Source organism: Porites lutea, chromosome 3, assembly GCF_958299795.1.
Source record: "Porites lutea chromosome 3, jaPorLute2.1, whole genome shotgun sequence".
NCBI lineage: Eukaryota > Metazoa > Cnidaria > Anthozoa > Scleractinia > Poritidae > Porites > Porites lutea.
In genome coordinates, this window is record NC_133203.1 from 49,912,364 (window position 1) to 49,926,721 (window position 14,358).

Below are 14,358 nucleotides of genomic sequence, written 5' to 3' on the forward strand. Positions count from 1 at the left end.
GAAGAAAAAAATATCCTGGGCATGTTTCCCGGGGGGGGCACTTGGGTATTTTTTGGGTGGGTATGTGCCGCCCGGGACTCCAAATTGGCAACCCGTTCTAGAAAAAACTTCCCCTAAAATTGATACCCCGTTCTAGAAATAGGCCAATTTTTTATACCCCGTTCTAGAATTCGCCCTAAAACTAACACCCCGTTCTAGAAATGGGCCAATTTTTTATACTCCGTTCTAGGGTGCAACAAGAGTACAACGGTTTTTGTTAACGCACTGAACCGTATTTTTAAAAGCAATCTGTCCTTGAATGCTTTCAAATGGCTGCTTAAAAAAGGGGAGAGCTTTCGTGCGTTCGAAATATTATACCCCGTTCTTGAAAACGCCTCTGAAATGGATACCCCGTTCTAAACCAGGAGCTTCAAAATCACAACCCCTTTGAGCGGCACATACCCGTATAGATAATGTATGGGAGTACCCCCCCCCCCGGGGCATACTTATCCCAATTAAGACCTCATTGTCTAAGGAGAACTAGTTACCCGCTACTTTTGAACTACTTGAAAGCACAACAGTGTTATTTACATTTTGCTGAAACTGTTTTCCTTTAAAACGTTTAAGAGCGAGCATTGGTGAAATACATGCAAAACACTTTCAATGGGGTGTTCAGAAGTAATCGAATACTGCAAAGACTGAGGGTTGGAAAAATTCAAAGACCGAGGGCTTAAAAATCTCAAGCTACGTTCAAACAGACGCAACAACTCCCAACAATGTTACGCCGTTTGCATGGAGCTAAAAGTTTGGACAGTTTGACCGGTTTCCAACTTTGCCCAACAGCTCCCAACAACACGCAATATGCAACAGGGTGTGCAAACGGACGCAACATGTAACATTCGGTTAATTCTCTCACAAACGATTTTTCGATGCTTAAATCACATTTTCAGATTGCGCTGCCTCTAAATCTCCCGAGGGCCATCTTTCGTCCTCTCGTTGACAGCAAACACATATGGTTACTTCGTGTGAAATGTTAGCCTTAGAAAACAGCCGACATTTGGCGACGCCACCTCTGGTTTTCCCGCGAAATGATTGCGCTCGTTCCTCAGGTCATTACGACCTTTAGATTCTAGAACGAAAACGACCACGAGTACGAGAATTAACTTAAAGTTTTTTCGCGTATTCTCAAATTATAGACACCCCGGAAAGCTTCATAGCGCTTCTTTTTCACCACAAAATTAGCACTGTTACCTTCACTGAAGGAGCTTAAACCATCTCCCGGCCACAAAATGATGACTCCTCTAACACTTTATAACTTGTTTCCGGTACCACGGTCTACCACGACATTCTCTCTAAACTCGTAAACTCTAAACGACGGCGAACATGTTTTCCCGCCAAAGTGACGCTGGTTCACGCCCGCGCACTACTTAGTATTAAGGACATCTTTTACTCGTAGTCGTACTCGTCTCAGAATCTAAAGGTCTCTATTTCGCAGGGAAACCAGTCTTGTCGTCGCGAAATGTCGGCCGTTTCTCAGGCTAGTGAAGCAGATAACGTTAAAAGGTTGGGCACTTGTCGACTTCGTGTGCGGACCGTCAGTGCAATAGGAAAAGTAGAACGCTTACTAATAAATTCAATGACAGTCTTTTATTTATTCGGACAAGACTTTGAGATTCAAGGGAAATTAAAAACCGTTTGAGTTTTGCATTCAGTTTGCAATGACCGCTTGCAATAACACAGCATTTCCTACAAATGCTCTTTGCTTTAAAATGACTAGACCTACCGTTCGTTTACTAGATATTTGAGTAAGGTGACAATCTTTCACACAGCAGCGCGGTTTGTTTCTTTTATTCGCAATCTCTGTCTATAAAAATACGTGGTCCTCCATAGGGTATATATTATTCGTTGTTGTCAACAAAGACTTGTAAATAAGATTTGGATTTTTTCTATTCGTGGATTTGTTCGTTTGTAAATTTTACTGAAATACCGACTCGTTGAGCTCCAAGTTGTAGTTTCAGGATATGTATGTAGGCTCAGTTACTTGACGGAAGGTCGAGTTGCTCGTACGACGATTAGCACAAATCCAGATATAGTTTCCATTTTTTATCCACACAAAAAATTCTCCAGACTGAACTCTAGACATTTACTTAAAGAATAAGTTGAGAGAATTCGATAAAAGATCACAGCATTTTCCCTTAGGTGATCATTTTATTGATTCTCCTAAGCTGTTCTCTTGATGATGTATTGATGATGTAAGGAGAAAATTAATGTTGGTCACTCTTGGAAATCGTAAAGGAATATCCCAGGATTAGAGCGAACCGAGCTTCCAACAACTCGACCCTGATAAGAAGAATTCACGGGCTTGTCCGTGGTCATTTCTCTGCACCATTTCAATTCCCTGTCTTCATACATTTTAATTTGTCTTTAGTGGTTGTCAAATCCTGGCATTGGAAAACCTCTGGCAAAACTCTCCACCTCTCCCCTGAGGGTATCAATTTTGTCTTTGGTTTCTCGATTGGATTCGATATGAGACAAGAAGTCTTTCATGACGTCACCTGAGAAAGAGAAGCCAATAATTAATCAAGGTCTGACGTCTAAGGACATCACTTCTTTCCTTGTGCAACCAATCAATAGTTGTGGCTGTTTCTTGATGTGCGGAAACCATTGGTTTTGTGACGTGGGTATTTATCAATGTATTTTCAATGTTTTGTGTTACGTCATTTGGTGATCACACCCGTCCGCAGGACTAAGAAACTTGTGGTTTTGTATCCCAGCGTGCACTGCCTGCCCGACAGCAGGGCCTGGAAAGCAATAGGGTGCCCTACGCGTTTACTTCCTTTGTAAAGCCTTCTATGCAGGCTAATTTCGTGCGCTTTACGATTTAATAATGAATAAAACTAACAGGCCTTTCTATATGTACCTGCTTCTAGTTATGACCTGTGCATTAGGGTTTTCTACTATTCCTAAAAAGTTCAGCCCACTAAAGGGAGTCTTTCTAGGAGACTGTGCACAACTACCTCCCTCCTGAACCCTTAAGAAAAAACCCAAAAGAAAAAATGGTGCAGGGAACGTAAGGGTACGATGAATTAATTCCAAGGAATAATCGATTTCTTAGTAATACGTAACAAGTTAATTTTTTACTTGTCAGCTATTGCTGGTAAGTGTTCAGTTTTTATAACCTTTTGCATAAACAGCAATGTTTTAAATTTCCCACTTAGAACTGATATGAATCTGACGTTAAGGCTGAAGTTCTATTAAAACTACAAAAAAGCTTCCTCGCTAATATGACCAGCAACCTTCGGAAAAGGCTAGCAAATGTACCGAACACATGTACATGTTACCTATTTTTACCTGTTGATTTTTGAGCCTCTAAAGCAATCTTAACTCCTCGGTCAATGAACTCCACAACCTTTACAAAGTCCTCCTCCTTGAAATTGCGAGATGTCAGTGCGGGCGCTCCTACAAGGAAACCAGGTATCTTAGTCTCGTAAGAAGTTTTTTTTTTGTATTGTACACCGGGCAAACTAGGACATTTCTACGCGGTAGAAGTCGTATGATTTAACTTCCAGCTTACCCTATGGCATTTTGTAAGGTGACTCTAACTTTTGAGTCTGAGGACGAAATCCTATGATGTGATCATTCAAATGAAAGCTCTGTGCCCGAACTTACACATGGTGCTATGAGTTTTTCAAAATTTCACAAAATGAAATTTGGAAATTTGGTCGAAATTTGCTTTTGGCCAAATTTGGAAATGAAAGGGTTAATAGAATAAACAGGACACGTATAGCCTGAGAATACAGCCGACATTTTGCGATACCAACACTTGTTTCCCGGCGAAATGACGGTTGAGGTACGAACACAAAAACTCCATACTGATAACGTGTCACCACATGTACTCAGATCTGGGTAGTGACACGTCATCAGTATGGAATTTCCGCAGTCGTTCCTCAGAAGTCGTTTCGCGGGAAAAGCAGTGGTGACGTCTCGAAATGTCGACTGTTTTCTTAGGCTAAGACACTTTAAACTAAGAAAAAACTGTAGTTTATTTACCTAATCTGAGTCCACCTGGTTTAAGAGCGCTCTTATCGCCAGGACACGTGTTTTTGTTTGCTGTTATTGAGGACATTTCTAAAACCTTCTCCACACGGGCTCCGTCAATTCCCTAAAGAACAAAGACGTGACAATAATTATCATTCATCCATTTAGCCACACCGACATGCGCAAGCTGTAACTTTGCATAAGATGGAAAATCACCTCAGCAGTTCTTCCACAATTCCTGTTGGGGCCTATTTTAGACTACGAGCAATCTCTCTTTCTTCTTAGTCCGTCGAACAAAACGCGCAGCGAAAATGACCACGTGCCGCCCTCGTTTCTTTCCTCGACGCTCGCGCGCACGTGCATTCTGCTTAGTAAATCTGAAGAAAAAGAGAGACTGCTCGCTGTCTAGGCGTATCTTGAAAACTTTGTATAAATGTTTCTCGATATCGCTATTTTAAATGTAACAAAGCTCGTGAGAACGTCGTAGTTGAGTATTCAAAGACAACTACATGTAATAAACTTACCCTGGGTCTCAGATCTAGCAGGACGAGATGATTGTCAGTTCCACCTGCCAAACAAGTGACAAATACAATAACGGGGCTGATGCAAAAAAGATAGCAACAGTTTTTTAAGGACTGTTCAACGACCTCATTCGATTTTCAAGGACCATCTACCGGGGATGGAATTTCACAGATTGCACAAAAATGCACTTTCGTGGTCCATTTTAACAGAACTTTAAGGTTTAAACTGTTCGCTCCAAAAACTTCTCTAAATTTTTCAGTTCACTTATTTTTGATCGATAGGTAATTATTGCATAAAACAAAAGACGCCTTATGTAAATCACCTTAAACTTTTGTAGCTATAATTTATATTTGGTCTTGGACAAGCAAAAAGGACTTTTTGGCCAATTTCCAGACCACTGCATTCAAAGTTGAAGGAAATTCAAGGACTTTTCAAGGACTTGCACAGACATTTAAGGACTTTTCAAGGGCTTCCCCTAAAATTCAAGGACTTTTCAAGACCGTGCGAACCCTGAATAATGGAGATACATATAGTTCTCAAAGGAATGTAAAGAGCAAGCAACCCTGTAGAGTTTCTATAGGATAACTGAATTGTGAAAAAATATGAATATCTTCCAACAAACATACCCGATACAATGGAGTATCCTAAGTCTATCAAAGCTTTGGCCATGCTTTTTGCATTCTTCAGGACCTGTTGCTGGTATTCCTTAAACATCTTTGTTTGTGCCTGAAACATAACTACAAGTTAATTATCTGTTGAATGCCATTATCTCAACTTTTCCTATAAGCTCCAATATTCAGATAAAAATGCTCCAGACTGACCTTCATGTATTTTTTAAGGAATTAGTTAAGAGAATTTGGTAACAGATCAAAGCATTTTCCCTTTGGCGATCATTTTTTCAATTCTCATAACCTTTTCTATTGATTATCTACTGATATTTTTAGGAGAAAATTGATGTTGGTCACTCTTGGGACATAAAGCGCAAATTTTTAATGAGCAGGATTGATTACAGTTTTTCTGTAATTTGAAATCCCTGAAAAAAACACACTTGCCCGTTGGCCAAGTTAAAAACAGAATACGCTAGCCGTGGGCTATCAGACACGCCCTTTTATGCACCCTACCAAGGCAATACTGTTGCTTGCTTGACACTTGCTACTCACCTGTTTGAGTGCGACACCCACGCCAGCTATAGCATGGTTATGTGGGCCTCCCTGGAGTGATGGAAACACTGCAAAGTCAATGTTCTTATCAAAATCATACTTGATCTCTGCAGCATTGTCAAGGACAATATTGTACGTTAATGTCAATCTGAAAGTGCTTAGTAAAAATGGAGGTGTGTGTGAAAAAGAATCTAAGTAACTGATGATTTTGTTCTCCCCATGTAAAGGAATTCGAGACCGTCTTGGATTCTGGATTCCTGGTACTGGATTCTGGATTCTTTGTCAGTCAAACTTGGATTCCCAAGTCCAGTCATTAGTGGGATTCCAGATACCTTGATCTGTACACTGGATTCCAAAGCCCAGGGTTCCAGATTCCACAAGCAAAACCTTCCCGCATTTCATACCTCGGATTCTGGAACCTGGATTCCCCTACAGGGGGTGAATTTTAGACTCAGTCTTCCCCCCAAGCACAAAGCAATTCAAACAAGAATCAAGCAGTTAAGGCTACTTCCAGAAACCTCTTCTATTAAATAGCTATAATCTAAAAGGATATCTTTTCCAGTTTTCTTGTTGATTCCTTTAACACCAACACGGTAGAAAATCAAGCCAGCTCTGAAATAGGAAAGGATCAGTACCAAAGGCTGAAGATTAATCAACCATAGCTTTCAAAGCAACACAGTGACATTAAAGCCATATTTAAAATGTAAATTTTGAGAAAATTCATGCTACCTGACAGCTCGAAGAGTCTTGTGAGTTGTTGTGGTTACAACATGGGAATGATCAAATGGACTGGGAATGACCTGTTAACAAACAAAACAATAAAAAAATATATTTTACCAAAACCTTACAAAGGGATTTCTTGTGCAGATTGGTCAAGAGCCATGACTGATAAGAGTACAGGCCGTGAAAATGATATAGTGATGGCACAATTTGTTTTTCTTTTCACACATGTAGTTTCCCAACAAGTTTCAATGAAAATGGATGTCAATAACTCTCAATGTAATGGTAAAAAAAAAAAATTTCCATGGAAATGAGCCCACCTCAAAGTGTTCACAACTTCTCAATGAAACCACTCACCCGCAGCTCCTGGTGCCCCTTAAGTTTTGTACATTTTGAGGTCATTTTTATGGTCGATAAGGGTAAAGACCATGAAAAATTGTTTTCCACTTGGTTAAATATCCAAAACATAAAGACGTACAGTAGTCACCCTGGTTTGAGTCCGTAAGATAGTAAAATGAGTAACATTTTCATTTTACTTTTACTTGTTTTAAATAGTTAAAATTTATTCACATATATGTAAATTTTTTATCTTTTTATAATTACATTGTAAAATTGTTATTGATTTTATGTTTATTGACGGCCACAAGTTAATCAGTTTAGGTCAAAACTGTCACATGTTTACCCTCTTTAAATATAGGTGTCACTTCACTTCACTTCACCTTGTAAAAGTCTTTTTCATTGTCTATTATCTCGTCATAGCTCCTGTTTTTGCTTTCGAAATTTTCAGTTTTTCTGTTGAAATTATTTTCAGGGTGGCAATAAGAAAAGTTTTCATGATCAATTAATTGATCAACATGGTCTTGATCTGTGGTGACCAATAATAATTATTAATCAACACAGATCAACACTGTGTTGATCAATTAATTGATCAATAATTATTATTGTAACAGGTACAAAAGGTAAAATAGATCTGTAAGTTCTTTTGCAAAATCAGCCTATGATATGTGCAAATTAATTGTCTCCTTTCAATGATTAAAGTCTGCAGGTCTTAGGTTTTGATTGATTTCTATAATTTGCAGCTTCATGGGGATTTAATAGGCCTCAACTTCCATCTCTATACAGAGGTGTTCAGGAAAATGTGTGTGAAAAAAATTAAACGGCCTCCAAAATGTTGATAAAGATACCAAAGGGAATTTACACAGGTAGCAATTATGCACTGAGACAATTTTACCAACAAAACTTGAATGAAGAAGTAAGATGCAGGGGTACTAAATGAAGAAACAATAAGCTACTGAAGTGAAGTGGTCATTAAAGAGACACTTTCACTAGTTGAAAGTGAAAAAATCTAGGACCACAGTTACTACTTGTGGTTCAACAGAACTCCAAAATTCAATTCAAATACATGTAGGACTTAACCTTTCTAAGACCAGTAACAATAATACATGTGATGTTTTACAAGACAAGTAATAATATTTTTTTAAAAAGGTAGATATTTCACTGACCTGTGCAGCTACAAGGCCACTGATATGCGCAATGTCAGCAAGTAAAACAGCTTTATGTTCATCTGCAATCTGACACAACAACAACATCAAACCGACTTTCAAATTAAAAGCACCAGTACTATACTGTAAATAAAGAGGCGTAACATTTTAAATTATTGAATTTTAAATGCCATATATTTACTGCAACATTAATTTTGTTGGTATGTACACAATTCAAATGCACTCAAGGGAAATTTTATTTGTTCGGCCATCATGTCTGACAGCAGTTAAGCTTCATTGTTCAGGGGCCAATGTTTGCTAGACAATGACTGAAGACCAAATATTATTGTAAAAAACAATAATTATTAAAATTATTGTAAAAAACATTAATTAATTGTTATCTGTAGCTCTAACATCTCCATAATTCATTCAGGGATTGAAAGTACCTTTCTCATTCTTTCATAGTCATAAAGTCGAGAATATGCACTAGCACCAGCAATAATAAGGCGTGGACGGAACAGACGAGCTGTTTCCTCCAGTTTGTCATAGTCAATCAACCCTGTATCTTCCTGAAATAAATAACAAGACAAATGATAGTTACAAAATCATTCTTGAAATTTACAGTGGTGTCAGTCTGTGAAATAAAGCAAATCTAACTTTTATGTTTTATCTTCGGCAGAGTAGATTCAATTACTCACAGTCTAAAAAACCTTTGTAACACAGAATTTAAGAAGAATTGTATGAAAATGAGAAATTAAAGTATACTTTTGTTTCTGATTTACTGATACTCATAAAAAATTGCTTAAACCTTAAAATGGCTACTGGTACAACAATGACTAGGGGGAATGGGGGAGGGGTACCACTGAAAGGTGTTTTGCACTATTTTTGATAAAATAAAATAAAAACATGCTCATGCAATGTAATGTGTTGGTCTAAGTGTCTCAATTAATATTGTCACTGATTATATGAATCGCAACAAAGGAAACATGAATGTTTGTAGCATTCACTGGTTTAGCCATAGGCCTTTTTCAAAAATACTATAAATTATACTCTTTGTTGTCCCTCCAAAATTTGCATAAGCATTGTTTTTAATTTCTCGTGGTGATTGTAATAAAGTCCCAAGAGAGATTGAAAACAATGCTTATGCAAAATTTGGGAGGGGTAACACTGAGTGTGAGCAGTTCGTGTCTAATGTAAGCCGTACATGTATAAATAGTTCCTTTCGCGTCTTATGTAAGCCGCGGCTTATTTTCTCTCATATAAACAGCCCTATTATCTTACATTCAGTCTGTATGGCATTGACTCAAAATAAATTGATGTTGCTGAAATCCTCTTAGTATCAGTCATAAAGCCGTGCGTCAAGCTGAAAATATAAGAAAGAAATCACAGAAATTACTAAATTATTATTACTGAGTTAAAAACTTGGGATTGAAATTCTGCTTACAAAAAGATAAGTCAGGCTCCATTCCCCGTTTCTTCCAGTTCCTATAGTTAGGGTCCGTCCACATATGTCTGTATAATTTTAAAACCAGACATTTTTTTCACTGTTTTAGCCTTCTGTCCACCAAAGATGGCATATTTTTCAGGCACCAAAAATGCAAGTTTTCAAAAATACACCAAAGACAATTTTCTTTCTTTCTTTCAATTTTTTACAGGAATCATGAAAACTTGGTAAAAGTTGTTAAAATTTCATGCAAAAGATTTCATTTTGTGAAATGTGAAATTTATTAAATTTTTTTCTCTGAATCCCATAATAAATTTTCTCTGATGTTAATTATTACAGATAACTAATTACATTTATAGCCCTTGAAAAGTGTAAAAAAGAATGTAATATGTTTCAAATTATTCTGGTACAAATTTTTTGTCCACTGAAAATGAAACGTAATTCCATCTTAATTCATTTTCTTAGTTAACAACTCTGAGTTGTAGCAAACTTACTGTCCCCCGTGGGGTAAGTCCAATCCCATTATTCTGTCATGAGGTTTTAAAAGACCAGTGTATGCAGCAAAATTAGCAGGAGATCCTGAAATTCAAGAAATTTTATAAATACTTGTTCATGTGTGTGCTTGAAATAAAGAATAATGGTGGTTGAATGAAATTTTTCAATCAATCAATATTATTTTATATGTCGGTCACAATAACGGGTTAATTAAGCATCACTGACCAGTCAGTTGTGGTGGGTTGCCAAAATAAAAATTTATATCAATAAAAAAGCTTCTAAGTGTCAGTACGTACAACACAGTGGCGAATCCAGACCTTCAGATGGGGCGGGGGGGGAGGGGGGGGGGGGGTGTCATCCAGACCCTGAGATAAGAGGAGGCCCGGTCTTAAAAAAAAAAAATTTCAGCCCTTTAGGCTCAGTTTAGTCTAAAAAATAAGGGGGGCAGGCCCCTCCCCTGGATCTGCCACTGCAACAGGTACAGTAATTCTCTGTACATAAAAAGTTTGAGGATATTTTAATGAGTTGAATGAAAGAGAAATTGAAGTTTTTTCAAATAGGACAGTTCACAAGTAACATAAAAAAGATGTACATGCAATAAGCTATGAAAAATATTGGGTGCAAGTGCTCACTGATCATTAGAGAGGGAGAAACTCAAATGGTTGTCTGGGCAGAGTTAGTCACCCTTGAATTGAAGCAGTGCGATGTGTCCAATGTTGTCACAGTCATCAAGTTGTTTACAAGCTGATGAAAAGGACATCTTATTATCTCATCTCATTATTTGAAACCTGGTATAATTAAATATGTTTAGTTGGTGTGAATGGAATAGAACAGCTGTACCTTCTGCACAAAATGTCAATACTAGGGCTAGGCACCCTGGGCTTCACAGGCTGCAGGTTTTTTTCCCAGTTTTAAAGTGATTTTGCTATTTATTTGGATTTTTACCTGAGTATGGCTGAACATTTACACCCCATTCCTTAGGATCTAAGTGGAAGGCTTCTAGTGCTCTCTTCTGAACAAGCCGCTCAATTTTATCAATAATTTGTGTTCCACCATAGTACCTGTGTGACAGTAAAAAGAGAATGACACACTCTACGTGGAAGGAAGGAGAGGCATGTAACACTTTGGGGAAAAATAATGGCAATGAATCCCTGCAGATATGTTGAAAGAGAGAATTGACCAAAACGGTTGATGCTGAAGGTTTACAAGTGCCTCCAACTATGTTTCTTGCTGACCAAAGTTTGCAGTAATGTCCTGCAAACACGATCTTATTTGGGGAAACACTGTCTCAACCATCTGTTGGTTCTACAGCCCAAGGAACCCCACGATCTGTAAACAACTGACAGCCTACAGGTCCATATGCACCTTCGTGGAATACACTTCTCCATGTACCACATTTGGAACCCCTACCAAATCCAGAAGCTAAATCTACTGTGATGCGGAGCCAAGCACTTGATTTTGGATATCATAGGCATAAGAGAACACCAATAGGTACTACTTTGTAGTCAACTATAGGCACCACTGGGAACCCCTAAGAGCACCACAAATGAGCAGAGAGAGGGAGAGAGGAATAAAGCCCTACATTCCTAGGGGCAACATAATATTGGGCACAAGAATTTTTTGGTACAACATGTTATATGCTCCCATAATGCAAAAATTTTTTTTTCAATAGACCCCACACAGATGTAAGAGGAGGATTGCCTGACAAGCCCTTTGTAGGTGTGTATAGCACCACAAAATCTACTCCCAAATTAGTCTACAACAGACAGTTTGCTAGGTCCTAAACACACCAAACTCCATACAATAGCTACCAGTCTAGGAAATAGCCAGCATCTCTGTAATGTGGACTTTTGGGTTTGTCCCTTTGGTAGCTCTACTGTACTGTAGTTTTTACTCAGTTACACAAAAACTATTATTTTACATTTGTGAACTACCTTTGTCCAGGGTAGCCCTCAGAATATTTGTTGTTCAAACAAGATCCCATGGCTTCTAAAGCAGCACGGCTGCAGAAATTCTGTAACATAATTAGACAATCAGGTTCAGTTCATTTAGCTTTAAGAATTTGTTAGTTAATGACAGCAAAAATTTCCAAATTTCCTGTACCATTCTCTACCATTCTTTTTAATTCCAGATGATCTAGGTTGTACTACTCAATTCAACTCACTTCAGAAGCTATGAGTTCCAGGCCTCTAACTTGTCTGTCCTTCTCCTGCCTGATCAAGTCATTTATTTCAGGGTCATCATCTTCAAGCTTCTCCTGGCCTGTCCAGATGGTGGCCCTTATTGCCGAGGCACGGTAGAGAGATTGCAAGGTTGAACTGCTGAAGAGAGTGTCCCAGCAGGGCTGCAAACAAACATCAGAATGAAAAAAATTCGCTTCTTGAAAACCAAATGAACAGTACAAGGAAGTTGGGGTGAAACAAATATGGTAAATATGAGGGGAGAATGGCGGAGCTGTCTCTAGTCTCCCCTCATTATAATTATGTGCTTGTTGTATTTTTCAACCGCACTTTACTATTTGAACAGCAGGAACAGGCTAAGTGGAATTATTAGCTGCTCAGTTAGTTAACGGGCACTCCACTGAAATAATCATAAACAAGGTAAAGGGAAATTAAACCTAACACAGTTAAGAACTCACATCACTATTGGCAAAGGAGCAAACTAGTTTACTGTTTACTGAGTGTAACAAAGGAGTTGAATTGCAAGAAGAAATAAATCCAGTGAGCTATGCGTTCTTTCTAGTGAGTTTTTCATGGCTGATCCCTCTTAAAAACATAAAGTTTTTTGGTTTTCATAAACAAAGTAGTTTTTTGAGTTTTAATATTTGCAGTTGTGTTAGCTGTATTAGCTCATTTGAAAACTACAAATTCAGCAAACTTTTTAATCACTCATAAATATGTCCACAGGGTCACCCTGGATTTCATATGCTAGAGCTTTTCAGCTCTCTGTTAATTTTCTGAGTTCACAGCCATGATCTTTATTCCATTTTCTAAATTATTTTTATCATTTTTGCAATTTTATGATTTCAGCAGATTCAAATATTCTCCTCCTATATCTGAATGTTGGCACATGCTTTACTTCATAAATTGAGAATCCATTTTACTGTTTTATTTTCTTTCACAAACAAACACTTACAAAGGAATAAAAAAGTGACCAACATACTGTAAAATTCTGAAAATAAGCCCCTCCATGTATAAGCCCCTCCAAATATAAGCCCCACAAACTCGTAACGCAAAAAACCCTCTGTTAAATCGCCCCTCCAAATATAAGCCCCCCCCCCCCCCCCGCTGGGGGCTTGTACTTGGAAATTGCCCTCAAATACAAAGTAAAACAAAGCAAAAACGGTAAACTTCCTTCCAACTACAAGGCTAGCGCAATCGATTCTGAAACGCAAATTTCCCTCAATAGATGAGCCCCTCCAAAAATAAGCCCCTCAAAAAGGGCATTTGAAAAATATCAGCCCCGGGCCTTATTTTTGAAATTTTACGGTATGGTAACAGCAATAAATTACAGGGCTTGTCTCATACATGAGAATTTTCACATCATTCCTTTGGGTGGACAATCAAATATCAAGCAGCAATGCCACTGTAGCTGGATGCTAACTTTTAGTGATTCTGATGTTAATGTCACCATTACTCACAAATACCAGAATTGATTTTAGCAATAACCTAAATAAGCACAAGATAAAATTCTAAACCATTCTGGTATTTTCAGTAAAATGGCAACATTGTGTAAATTTCCTGTTTTACTTCACTTACCATCCTCAAAAAAATAGATATACTAGACATTACCAACTCAGTGTCCCCTCCCCCTACCCATCCCTTTCCTAGTTCAATTCCGGGCGCCACAATTTAATATAATTTAAAAATAACATGATTTAACGGGTTGAACCTCCTTGACAAGTATCTAAATCAGCAAGTATTCTTAATCATATGGTAATAACTCGTTACATTTATCAGCTACTAGATCCAAAGAGCTCAGCATATGGCGCAGACACAAACACAGACAAAGGAAAGAAATCTCAAGCTTACCAAAATATAACAAATACAAAGTGACATTAACTCAAAAGCAGAATCGCTGAAAAAGTCCAAACAACGCATATTCTAGAAGAAATATTAACTAATAGCCAAGTATCATTATCCTGTGAAAAGAGCTGATTAATTTTCAGCCAGCTTACGCAATTTCGTTCACAAAGCATCGCTTGCATTGCACAAGCTGGACTTTTGCGAAGTTCCACCTTCCAAAAATCGACTCACCTTTAGATTTCCAATTTTACGTGATAACGAAAGCATTTCTTAGGTGTAGAATAAAAGCCAAAAATTCAAATAAATGATCAGATTTACAGAGAAGATGGTTTAAAAAAGACAGCTTTGCTCCCTGCTCTGGGACTTCGCTTTGTAAAGGTAAAAAGGGCCTACAACATGTCGTATCAGCGGATTTACCTTCAATTCTTCCCACCCTCCCCTCCCCCAATCCAAAACTGTAGCTCGCCCCAGTTTCTCTTGTTCCCTCGATCTTC

The 14,358-nt window shown here is 38.0% G+C and overlaps 1 protein-coding gene across 1 annotated transcript; it reads right to left on the bottom strand.

Moving 5' to 3' along the window:
• Window positions 1-1,607: 1,607 nt before the first annotated feature.
• Window positions 1,608-14,241, bottom strand: LOC140931362 (serine hydroxymethyltransferase, mitochondrial-like). The gene is made up of 16 exons (XM_073381164.1): window positions 14,096-14,241; window positions 12,004-12,183; window positions 11,774-11,853; window positions 10,785-10,900; window positions 9,839-9,923; window positions 9,182-9,263; window positions 8,347-8,469; window positions 7,922-7,990; window positions 6,429-6,499; window positions 6,252-6,311; window positions 5,700-5,805; window positions 5,166-5,265; window positions 4,542-4,585; window positions 4,030-4,141; window positions 3,331-3,438; window positions 1,608-2,534 (listed from the first exon to the last, which is right to left on the bottom strand). The coding sequence occupies exons 1-16, from the start codon at window positions 14,129-14,131 to the stop codon at window positions 2,404-2,406; spliced, it is 1,503 nt and encodes a 500-aa protein (XP_073237265.1). The 5' UTR covers window positions 14,132-14,241; the 3' UTR covers window positions 1,608-2,403.
• Window positions 14,242-14,358: the final 117 nt, after the last annotated feature.

Coding starts and splice junctions, on each gene's coding strand:
- LOC140931362 (XM_073381164.1), bottom strand. CDS start 14,131: ATGCTTTCGTTATCACGTAAAATTGGAAATCTAAAG. Junction 5,266..5,699: donor TGGGTGTCGCACTCAAACAG/GTGAGTAGCAAG, acceptor GTTATGTTTCAG/GCACAAACAAAGATGTTTAA. Junction 4,142..4,541: donor TGCTAGATCTGAGACCCAGG/GTAAGTTTATTA, acceptor TTTGTTCTTTAG/GGAATTGACGGAGCCCGTGT.